The 12,419-nt window shown below is 48.1% G+C and overlaps 1 protein-coding gene across 7 annotated transcripts in view; it reads left to right on the plus strand.

Annotated features, from left to right (window-relative positions):
- Positions 1-12,419, plus strand: part of ptprub (protein tyrosine phosphatase receptor type Ub) — a 1,172,978-nt gene that overhangs the window by 971,965 nt on the left and 188,594 nt on the right. For all 7 annotated transcript variants that reach the window (XM_085962902.1, XM_085962905.1, XM_085962901.1 and 4 more), the window contains one exon: positions 9,225-9,327. In XM_085962902.1, coding sequence (XP_085819028.1) covers positions 9,225-9,327 — 103 coding nt within the window. The remainder of the gene's footprint in view (positions 1-9,224; positions 9,328-12,419) is intronic.

Genomic DNA, 12,419 nt, shown 5'->3' on the forward strand with positions numbered 1-12,419 from the left:
AGCTGAGGCGAGGGTAGGGATGGGCGATGTTACGGAGGTGGAAGTAGGTGGTCTTTGTTATGCTGCGAATATGTGGTCGGAAGCTCATTTCAGGGTCAAATATGACACCAAGGTTGTGAACAGTGTGGTTCAGCCTCAGACAGATGTTAGGGAAAGAGATGGAGTCAGTGGCTAGGGAACGGAGTTTGTGGCGGGGACCGAAAACAATGGCCTCGGTCTTCCCAATATTTAATTGGAGAAAATTTTTGCGCTGTATAAAACGCTGAAGAATTTAATGACCGGCATATTATGCGAATTGCTTTTTATCCGTACCATCTGTTATTGGTATTCTGTGCACGACAAGAAAAGCATTGACAAATGCACTTACTTGATATAAATTTTGATGATTGTTGGGGGTTGGTGAAGTAATGTATAATTACTCGTTGCTGCTGGTGAACTAATTTAAAGTGGGCGGTGGGAGGGAGGAGAGAAATGGTGGAGGTGTGATTGTGTACATTATATTTCAAACCCTTGATAGGCTTTGCTGCAGTTTCTGCGAGAATAAGATTATATCTCTGCATTTCAAGACATGTAATTTCATGCATTGTATTTTATTTGAAATATATATTTAAAATGATCTGGGATGGTTAAATACGTAGCTGTTACAGTAGTTGTATGCAAAGCTGGCTGCATCTTTTTATATGTAGGCAGCGTAAATTGCATCATTAAATATCAATATAAATGTCAAAATTTCATTTAATGTTATCTTTTAAGATTATATTCAGGAGCTGCTTTTCCATGTACTGTACGTGCGGCTGGCAAGGCACCTCACCCATCTGTATTGGGAAATAGTGGGTTTGCTGGGGAATTGCCCAGGAGTTGTGGACAGAGAATTATGGGCAGTGCACCTACGGCCCCCTCAATGTATGCAGCCAAGGGACAAGGCTCACCACTGGCAGCATATACTCTATTGTATTAGCTGTGGCTCAGCTGGTAGCACCATAGCTTCTTGAGTCAGAAGGTTATGGGTTTGAGCCCCACTCCTGGATTTGAATACATAATTTTGGCTGACACGTCAGTGCAGCACTGAGGGAGCGCTGTACTGTCAGAGGTACCAGATGAGGCATTAAACTGAGGCTCAATCTACATCCTCAGGTGGATATAAAAGATCCCACGGCATCATTTGAAGGAGAAAGGGGAGTTCTCCCCAGTGTCCTGGCCAACATTTATCCCTCAACCGGCACCGCTAAAATAGATTATCTGGTCATTTAACTCATTCCTGTTTGTGGAACCTTGAAAATTGGTTGATGGGTTTGCCTACATAACAATGACTATAATTCAAAAATACTTCATTGGCTGTGAAGCACTTTAGGGTGCCCTAAGGAGATGAAAGGCAATATAAAAAAAATCAAGATCCTTCTTTGTGTGTCTGTCTCTGTGATATTGATGTTTGTGTCTATGTTCAGTTGATGTGTCTGTTATGATGTATGCCTTTGTTTGGGCTGATGTGTTTCTGTGTCCTATTCTTTGTGTGTGTGTATTACATTTACCTGGTCTGATGCAGCTATTTGCCTCTTGTGTGATCTGTGACACGCATTAGTGTGTTTTCTGTATCTTTCTGGCCCGTCTCTGTAATTCATTTTTATGTGTATTTCACTTGGTGCCTTCTATAGATCTGTCATTGATTTTTTTTTGTGGGGCTGGGTGTTTTTGCTGCTTTAAATGGCCAGTAATACAAGAGCAAAAGTAGAGGGGGAGGTCAATGGCCCATGGAACTGATGAGGTGGGGGCAGAGGGAATGGTGGCCACTGCGGTTTTAGGGCTGAAGGTGAAGCAGAGGTAGTGGGCCAGGCATGGAAGACATTGGCTGGAAGCAGCATATTTCGGTAGTGGGGACAGAAGAAGGGAAGGCAGCAGAGCAGCTGTACAGAGGCAGTATTTTAGGCGAGGTTTTTGAAGAGCAGGGAGCAGGGCCAAGAAAGAAAGACAGAAAGAGCTTGCACTTATACAGTGCCTTTCACAACCTCAGGACGTCCCAGAGCGCTTTACAGCCAATTAAGGGCTTTTGAAATGAAGTCACTGTTGTAATGTAGGAAACACAGCAGCCAATTTGCACACAGAAAGGTCCCACAAGCACCAATGAGATAAATAACCAGACAATCTATTTTAGTGATGTTGTTTGAGGCATAAAGAGGAGCTAGGGAGTGGGGAGGATTCGAGCAGTGGGAATAAAGTGATATAGAGGCGCTGAGAGCATGCAAGAAGGTGAGAAGCAGGGGATGATCAGGAGAAGCAACCTGGGGATTTAATTATTTGGTAGGAGAAAGTGGCTACAGAATTATTTGCTAAGTTAATATTGGGGTGATATATAAGACATTCATTTTGTTTTTGAAAAGTTTAATAGTTAATGAGAAACACCATGAAGAAGTTGGGCTCAGAAAACAGGCTGGGGACTTGGAGTGAAGACAGCAATGGTGACCAGAAGAGGTTGGGTGGGATTCAAGATGCAGAGTGAAGAGAAAGATTACCAAAGTGCTACCAATGGTGGACATGTGTATTGCAGGTGTGACTGTACTCCATTGAAATTAATGGCGTGTCACACGGGAGAGCCTGAAGTGTGACCTTGTCAAAAAAATTGAAGGATTTTGATTATTTTCGATGATGGTAAAGTCTATTGGAGTCTGTCAAAAAAAAAATCACTGGTTTAAAGCAGTATTATTTTAAACCTAACCCCTATGGCATATTACGAGGCAACAATACCGTCATTCCCACATGCCTAAGTTCTATCTCGGTATTAGTGCTGTACGTATTAGCAGATAATCCACTCCTACTTAAGGCTTAAAGCAATTACTTATTCTAATTTCTGTCATTCTTTACGGCAAGTACCTCCACGGATAAGATTATTGATGCTGAGAACAGCTGTATAAATGGCCTGAAACGGAGAATTAGCTGAACTACAAGAGAGGAGAAGCAACCTAGGTTGATTTATAAAAAGAAGTGGCCATATCCTTGCTGGATTGATGCAGGGATCTCAGTGGGAGCTGCCCGCCCAGCATGTGAAGTGCAATAACGAGCATTCCTCATGTACAGAGAGATGTGCTTTACAGGAAAAAAGACAAAGGTGAACATAATGCAGGAGGAAGGGGGCGAGCACAAAAGTTGGGAGGGAAGCTCAAAGGCAAGGCATTCTTGGGAGGTCTTTGAAAGCAAGGGGGGAGGTGATTAGAAGAGACTGACAGAGGGCAAGAACGTAGCGACAGAAAGATAGGCTGCTGATGATGGACATGGTATGCGGTTTATTTTTAATATTTCTATTTCATTTTCATTTTATTCTTCTTGCTTTTTGTTTCGCTGAGCTGTCACTCTTCTGTTCCCTCGACAGATTATAAGAGAGTCAGTGTTCAACAAATGTTGGCAGAGCTTACTCATACTGAAGGAAAACGCTCTAACCTACAGTGGTAGATCATTTTCTTCACCCTTGCTAAGGTACATGGCTACGCTCGTCCTCCATCAGTATGAAAATAACACCCAAGCCAGGAGGGGAAATATCGCACATAGGGGGAAAAATTCGGTTGATTTGCGCAAAGCAACTAGCGCCCGGGCGCGGTGCCGCTAACGCCTCCCGCGAAATTCAGCGGGAGGTTAGTGGTGGCGGTAACCGTTAGCGCCCTGCGGTGCTGCGCCTCCGGCGATGACATCATCGCCGTGCGCAGCGCCCCGGCTGCGATCATCGGTAGCGCCCCCTGACTTACCACCGGACTGTATGTCCAATAGGGTCAGGGGGGACGTACCTGCTGCCGGGGCGGCACAAATTAAAGGGGAGCTGCCGGGCGGCCATTTTTGTTGCTGGCCACCTGCCAGCACCTGCCCCCGTTGCCGTACCCGGCCTCCTGTGAAGACGCCACCCCCCCCCCCCCCATGGGCCCGGCACTCCTCTTGAGTGCCGGGCTCTTTTGCCGGCACTCCGATCCCTGGTGGCCCAGCTGAGCCCTGGGTCGCGCTGCGCAAGGCCCCTCCCCTTTAATAAGGGGAGGAAGGCCTGAAGTACGTAACACCACAATATTCACTGGTAGCACCCCAAGAGGGAGGCAGGGCGCTACCAGTGAATTTTGGGCACAGGGGTGCTAACTTTTTCAGGTGTGCTAAAAGGGGGCGCGACCCAATTTTGCCCCAATAGTGTTCATGTATCGCTCCATTTGCAATGTTGACTCTAGCATGTGGAGCCAAGTACACTTAATGATCCCAGAGAAACTATACCACATATAGACAGTCCGTAACTTTATTTCTTTCTTTATCTGATTTGATTCTGATTCACCCTCCTAGTCCATTGTTCCTCTGTTTCTTTTTCAATCCTTAAATGTCATTGGTTAAGGAGCTAAACAGTTGGTCCCGTTGTTCACCGAGATCCCAGATACCCCGTTACCCTCGCTATCAGCTCGCTCTTCCAGCAACTTGCAGTGCAAAAGATTTTTGAGCTGTAGGGTGAGGGAAAACATCTAACTAACGGGACACGCCATGAGATGGCCCGCTCCAGCAAATTCTGGGCCATTGTTTTGTCTGTGGTTAGTGTCCCAGCTGGCAATGTCCAGAAGGCTGAATGGATATTTTTCTGTTTATTATCTTAAAACTTGTGCATTCACTGCAGGCACTACATCCCGTGAGCAACCTGAGACAACTTGGTTTAGAGAACAATAAATGCAAATGTGCAAAATGATTATTATTAATCATTATGTGTAGCAGAAAGCCATTTCTTACATGATGATTTGGTGTCTACAAGAACCAAAAATGACTATTTTATATGCAAAAGTGCCTGATAATTTTTTGAATATTTTCTTCTGATGGAAGAAGAATAAATATTGTTTCCTTCAGAAAATAACATTTTGGAATACAGCACATGAATAATTTGAGACATGGCGTGTAGTGAGTGGAGCAGGCTTAGGAGGAGCAGGTGACTTTGAAAGCAAGGAGGGAGGTGATTAGGAGAGATTGATGGAGGGAAAGAGCACAGCGACAGAAAGCAAGACACCGATGATGGAAGAGGTGTGGGGTTTATCTATATATATAAATCGGTACTTCTGTCATTCTGTCTATCTGTCTATCTGTCTGTCTGTCATCGCGTGTGCGTTGCGGGTATGCACTCGAAAGTTACAGGGCGTACCTACGCGCGCGTTACCTCCAAAGAAAGCTTACGCTTCCGAGACGGTTTTAAGCGTATTTGCATTTCGGCCGGGCTAAAATTGCGCCCGCGGTATCCCAAAAACCTTCAACATTCCGCTCATTAACATCTCATTATCCGCTCATTAGCGACAGAGTGACCTCGAGCTCGACCAATCGTACGCCAGGTTGCTGGCGTGTGCCGCCGGGCCAATCGGTGCGTGTGTGGCCGGGCTTTATTGTTCTGAACCGAGGTGAGTCGCCGCCATCTTGATTCCAAACTTTTCCTTTCTTTTTCCCGCTTTCTGCGTCTTAAAAAAAACGTTGCTTTTAAAACACATATTGTTTTAAAAAAAAATGATTTAGAAAGTAATTAACTTATCTAATCTCATTAATTTTCCTACCTTTCCCAGTTTTTCCAGGTAGGCCTAGAAGCCTCGGCGTCTCCTCCGCACCCACGCCCGAGCTAGGCACCTCCCGGCCCCACTCGAAGGCTGGAGGGCCGAGCCTCAGCCCAGCGCCGCTAGGGTGCGCGCGCAGCAGGAGCTGAGACGCGCTGTCTCTCTCTGGCTGGCCGGGGGGCGGGGCTTGCTGAGCGTCCAGTGTTACCCTGGCAACCGGGCCCGCCGGACGTATCCCACAGCCGCAATCGGCGGTCTTCACCTCGGGGGGGGGGGGGGAGGCCGCGACCCTCGGGGGGGCGGGGGGGGCCGCGACCCTCGGGGGGGGGGGTGGGGGGCCGCGCGCGCAGCAGGAGCAGCTGAGACGCGGCGTCTCTCTCTCTGGCTTGGTCAGCGTCACGGTTACCCTGGCAACCGGGCCCGCCGGCCGAGAGAGACGCCGCGTCTCAGCTCCTGCTGCACGCGCAATCGGCGGTCTTCACCTCGGGGGGGGGGGGGGCGACCCTCGGGGGGGCGGGTGGCGCGCGCAATCGGCGGTCTTCACCTCGGGGGGCGACCCTCGGGGGGGGGGCCCCCCCGCCCTCCCTCCCCTCCCTCCCTCCCCTCCCTCTCCCCCCCCTTTGCCCCCCCGCCCTCCCCCCCCTCCCTTCCCCCCCTCCCTTCCTCCCCCCCCGACCTCCCTTCCCCGCCCTCCCCCTCCCCCTCCCTCCCTTCCCCTCCCCCAGCCCTCCCTTCCCCTCCCCCTGCCCTCCCTTCCCCCCCGACCTCCCTCCCCTCCCCCCCGCCCTCCCTTCCCCTCCCCCTGCCCTCCCTTCCCCCCCTCCCTTCCCCGCCCTCCCCCTCCCCTCCCCCCCGCCCTCCCTTCCCCGCCCTCCCCCTCCCCTCCCCCTCCCCTCCCTCCCCTCCCCCTCCCTCCCTCCCCTCCCCCTCCCTCTCCTCCCTCCCCTCCCCCCCTCCCCTCCCTCTCTTCCCCCCAGTCGCTCTCTCTCTTCCCCCCAGTCGCTCTCTCTCTTCCCCCCAGTCGCTCTCTCTCTTCCCCCAGTCGCTCTCTCTGTTCCCCCCGTCGCTCTCTCTCTTCCCCCCATTCGCTCTCTCTCTTCCCCCCAGTCGCTCTCTCTCTTCCCCCCAGTCGCTCTCTCTCTTCCCCCCAGTCGCTCTCTCTCTCTCTCTTCCAACAACAACATTCCCTCGAAAAAGCCTCGGCACCGCCGGGCACTTCAGCTAGTTTTTAATATTTCTATTTCATTTTCATTTTTTTTTTGCCTTTTGTTTCCCTTAGTTGTTGCTCTCCTGGGCCCTCGACAGATTGTAAGAGAGTCAAAGCTTTCCACTACTAGGGTTCCCAAAGCTCTCCACTACTAGGGTTTTCCTTGCGTCATGTCTGGGTCTGTTGTAGACTAATGGGTAGAGGTTACTGGGGTAGGACACGCTTGATGAACCAGGTGGTCTTCTATTGTCCTCCTTTTTTGTATGTTCCTAAGTATCTTACAAATGAAAAAATGAAAACAGCGAAGGCAGCAGGGCAAATGAAAAAGGCACCTAGTGGCTGGGCATCTGGGCTACCACAATGTGTATGGAGACTGTTAAAGCTAAGAGAAACAGATTCCGTAGACCCTTAAGGAGACATAAACTGCTTCGAATGGTTTCCAAGCCAAGATCCCGCATCTTTTAAAAAGAGGCCCTAAAACCAAAGGGACCTTTTTTGTCCCAAAGCCAAATTCCAGGAAGATTCTACACATCTCTGGCACAAAATCTTCAAGGATCAGTCTAGCACAAACAAAGGGTACAGCAATATTATATACTCTTAGCTAGAGTGTTGAGTCAGGCGCTGAAAAAGCTGAGCTCTTTAAATATCATCTCTACATTAAATCATAACCTTAATGATTTGACAGCTGCTGGGAAAGAGAAGTTGATAACCACATTGAAATGAAACTAGAAGTGTTCCAACAGCTGGACACACATTATGCAAGCAACAAGGCAGATGTTTTACTAGAAAGTGATGTCATTACCATGGCCCAGCCTGTTGCAGAAATCTAGCTTAGGCGAAGGAGGATGGGTGAGAAAGTATCAGGAGAAGATGGTATTACAAATCACATGCTGTGCAACGCATCTGATGAGATGATGGCTGTGCTGCTTTACTCTAGTGTTGGACTGCTTTCTTAGCTCTTGGAAGTTGACAGTGGTAAAAATGATCCAATACGCCAGGTCCCAACAACTACTTCCCCATTAGTCTGTTGAGCAGTCTGGGAAAATGTTGTTATTTATTACCTCCATTACTACCTCAAACACACCAGTTCTTTAATCTGGGGAATACTGATTTCAGACAAGATTAAATTAAGCGTGGTAACCCAGTTTGACTGTTGGAGCATATCCTGCACGGTTTCAATCAGAGTTAGTGCACCGTGATGGTACTGCTGGATGCAGAAAAGGCCTTTGACAAGGTTTGGCTTATTGACAGTAGCCTCACGGTTATAGTACCGGACTAGAAACCCAGAGATCCTGAATTCAAATCCCACCATGACAAAGTTGAATTCAATAAGTCTGGTAATTTGTGGGCTGGCACCAGAAAAAATTACCATGAAAGCTGTTAGATTATTGAAAAAAAACAACTGATTCACCAATGTCCTTCCGAGATGGGAAAGTACCTGGTCGGGCCTACATGTGACTGCTGTCCCACAGTATGTGACTGACTGTTAATGTTCTCAGGCCAATAAGGTAGGGCAATAAAATTGCTGCCTTGCCAGTGTTGCCCACATCCCAAGAGCAAATAAAAACAATTGTTATAAAGTGGAAGGACAGAACACAGCACAATATGTAAAATCATACTGACTATGGGTTTATAGTAAGGATAAGCCTAGGATATAGCAAATAATTATATTCCAGCTGCAAAGCCCACCTGTCAATTCCAGCTTGTAAAATGAATGCAACGGAGAGGGATGGGATCTGGAGTACAGGAGCATTTTGGAGGGGAGGCAAGTGAGTGGTCATGGTGCAGGAATACAAGGGAATTGAGAGGTGTGGGACTAGAGTCAAATATAGGCCGGACCAGGTAAGGATGGCAGGTTCCCTTCCCCGAAGGATATTAACAAACCAGTTGGGTTTTTATGACAATCCAACGGCTTCATGATCACTTTTACTGAAACCAGCTTCTTTAATTCCAGATTTTCAGAATTCAAATTCTGAACCTGCCTGGTGGGATTTGAATTCACGTCCTCTGGATTATTAGCCCAAGATGCAGGATTAGGAGTCCAGTCACATAACCATTACAGTGTTGCACTGACTGTTATTTTAAAAAAAGACTTTTGGTGATCTATTCACGGGTCATAAATCTCCAGATAGACCACTCAAAAACGCCACTATCTGGTCTAAAAGCAGCCAGGTGGTAACTGTTCTTATTCATCAAGTGTGTGCTGTGTGGTGTTAGACTGTTTGTCCTTCGAACATTCTCATCAAACTAATTTTCAGGGGAAAACTCATTGCAATAATTACCCACGAGCCCTGGTTATGTCATCTGCACAAAATATGCAAAATACTTAAATGGAATTGGTGCTATATCGCGTATGGTCTGCAACGTGTTAATATGTTTGAACCTGGATTGCTTCTGGACACTTTTCTGAATCAGTCTTTGGGGTTGTCTCTGTCCCAGCTTAAAATGGTTGATCATATCTCTGAACTTCCTCACCCCTGCAGCTCCCTCCTTCGATTACGAAGACATGCCTTCTCCACTGGATGAAACAGACACCACCATCACCGTTCAGCTGAAGCCTGCACGAGGCCAAGGTGCTCCAGTCAGGTGAGCTCTCCTGGCAATGAAAGTAAGAGACTGTGGAGAGGGAAGAAGCCATCAGTCACTCCACACCCCCCAGCGAGCCATATGCTCCATGCAGATTACCGTCATGAAGATCTATGAATGTTGGGGAAGCAGAATATCTTTAGTCTTTGACTTCTCGCTGGGAGGCTTCAGTAAAATCAATGACGGAGGAAATATAAAAATATTGAATTAGCATAACACGTAGCATCAGGTATTACACTAAGCAAGACTGTGCTACCAACAGCAGCATATTGTGCAAAACAAAGATAAATGTCCTTTGCAAAATGTTGGTTGAAGCTTTTATTAGCTGCAGTTTTGGGCAAGTTGCGTTATACCCCCATTTACATAACCACTGGCAGCATTCCCCATCAGATGCTAAATAGAACCGGAGCCGGTGAATCTGGTGTGGGCTTATAAGTTAGTCCTTGTTGCCTGATTGGGCGATTCCTGACTGTCAGTCAAACAGCCTTTTTATTATACCCCATCTCCAATATTTTTATAGCTAATAAATGAAAGTGTTCAAAGAAAATGAATTAAATATACTTTTTTTTTTAATTCCCCAATGATTTTTATCCTGAGTTGTTTGCAGCAGTATTGGAGATTAATATTTTATTCCTGGAAACTCCAGGGCAATCCTGGAAGGTTGCCAACTCTACTCCAAATACAACAGGGCTGCTTCATTTTCCTTTGAGCTCCTGCACCAAAGTCAGGGTAGCCATTGACAACAATGCTGTGAGGTAAACTAAATTACTGATGGCATTGTGCGTCTGGACTTACTTACTGGCTTGCAGGATTTTTTTTTTAATGCCTGTGTTTTTGTTTAAATTTAATTCTATGCTTCTGCACCAAACACTTTCCTGGCAGAGCGGGTGGGCAGGCAGGCATTCGGCCTCCAGGTGTCTGGCCTTGGCTCTCCCAAGATGCCACCAATGAGTGGCCGATAATTAATTCACCTTCTGAATTGTGCCCCTCTGTTGCCTCTGCTGATATGTGGAGGAAATCACTGGCACAAACACAAATCCTGACACTCCGCGGCCCACCACGTTGGTGCCAGCAGTTCTATGCTGATGGGCTACAGAAGTGCCTATTGTTACTGTAATAAAAACAACTGTGCCTTACCATTTAATCCAGTAGGAGGCCCCGTTTAATAAGCGTGGGCACAACAACTGAGTAGAATTTGCCAGCCATTGCAGTAAATTATGCTTAATCTGGGTAGAGGTCCTAGTTAATTAAATTGTTTGCCAATGATTCCACAGAATTTTGAAATGAATGTGACCTATTTTTTTTATTCATTCACGGGATATGGCCGTTGCTAACAAGGCCAGCATTTATTGTCCATCCCTAATTGCCCTTGAGAAGGTGGGGGTGAGCCGTCTTTTTGAACCGCTGCAGTCCGTGTGGTGAAGGTACTCCCACAGTGCTATTAGGGAGGGAGTTCCAGGATTTTGACCCAGCGACGATGAAGGAACAGCGATATATTTCCAAGTCGGGATGTTGTGTGACTTGGAGGGGAACTTGAAGGTGGTGGTGTTCCCATGCGTCTGCTGCCCTTGTCCTTCTAGGTGGTAGAGGTGGCGGGTTTGGGAGGTGCTGTCGAAGAAAAAGTGGAAACCATTAGAACTGACTGCTAAAAATGGTATTGGCTACTGATTCGTGGTTGAATTTTCAACCGGGAATAATTTGACAATGCCCCAAGATCCACGTGTACATACGTGGGTGGCGGGGTGTTGGTGGAGATTTTCATTGGTCACTGTCCAGAGCAGCACTGTAAACACGTTCAAAAAGTACATGTCTACAGTTTCACTATACATATCTTCTTCCTTCTTCGGCAGTCCCTTGGAACCGAGGATGACTTGCTTCCACATTAAAAATGAGTTCTCAGTTGACTGATGAGTCCAATGCGGGACCTACAGTCTCTGTCACAGGTGGGGAAGACGGTGGTTGAAGGGGTGGGTGGGTGGGGTGCTTGGGTTGACGTGCGCTGCTTGCGCTTGGCTTCCGCTTGCTCCCAGCGAAGAGACACTAGGGGGTAGATTTTCCCGAACCTGTCGGGAAGAAGGCGGGACTTCAACTTTCGGGTTTTTGACCCGCCTACATCGACGTCCGGCCAATCCACGCGATTTCCCCTTGATTGACCTTGTTGAGCCCGCCCAGCGGGCTCAGCAGGCCAATTAAGAGCCACCCGGCAACAGGTGACGTCACAGACTGCAATTTTATCTGTCAAGAGTTCTTGACAGATGAAATATCAGCGTTTCACAGCTGTTTGAAGCTGTGAAACACTGACAGTCTGAGTTCTAAGCTGAGTCCTTCTACGCAGACTCAGTTAGAACTCCTACCGGCACTCAAAGCTGAAGGCTGTCACTTTTGACAGATCACAGCCGTTCAGCTTTAAGTTCCGGCTGAGTGATGCGCTCCCGCCGCCTACAGGAAGAAAGGCTGTTAAGGTAAGTACAGGTAAGTAAAAGTTCTTTACACACTTTAGACACACCAAACACACTTACCTTTGCACTCATGCACCCATCACTCACCTGAGCGCCGATCGCGACCCCTCCAACTCCTTCAACCCGACGGCCCGCCTGCTCTAACCTGGCGTGGTTTGGAGCCATCGGGAAACCCACACTAAACCCCTCAAAATAGGGATTAGGCTAAAAACTGCCTGTTAACTACCTGTTAACAGGCAATTAATTGGCACTAATCCCTTCCCGCCTGGTTTTGGCGGGTCCCAGTGCGGGGCGGGTACCCGCCGCCACTGAAACTTGCGTGGGGCGGGGTTCTGGGCGGGATGGTGTCGGGACCCCCAAATTTGGGATTTCCCCCCCGCCCCCCCCACACGCCTGAAACCCTGCCTGACGGCTCCAGGAAAATCTAGCCCTAGGTGTTCGGCGCCTTTTCAGATGCTTCTTCTCCACTTTGTACGGTCTCGGGCTAGGGATTCCCAGGTGTCAGTGGGGATGTTGCACTTTTTCAAGGAGGCTTTGAGGGTGTCCTTGAAGCGTTTCCTCTGCCCACCTGGGGCTCTCTTGCCATGTCGGAGCTCCGAGTAGAGCGCTTGTTTTGGGAGTCTCGTATCGGGC

The sequence above is a fragment of the Somniosus microcephalus genome, chromosome 20 (assembly GCF_052327205.1).
Source record: "Somniosus microcephalus isolate GS21.2 chromosome 20, FLI_Smic_1.0, whole genome shotgun sequence".
NCBI classification, from domain to species: Eukaryota; Metazoa; Chordata; class Chondrichthyes; order Squaliformes; family Somniosidae; genus Somniosus; species Somniosus microcephalus.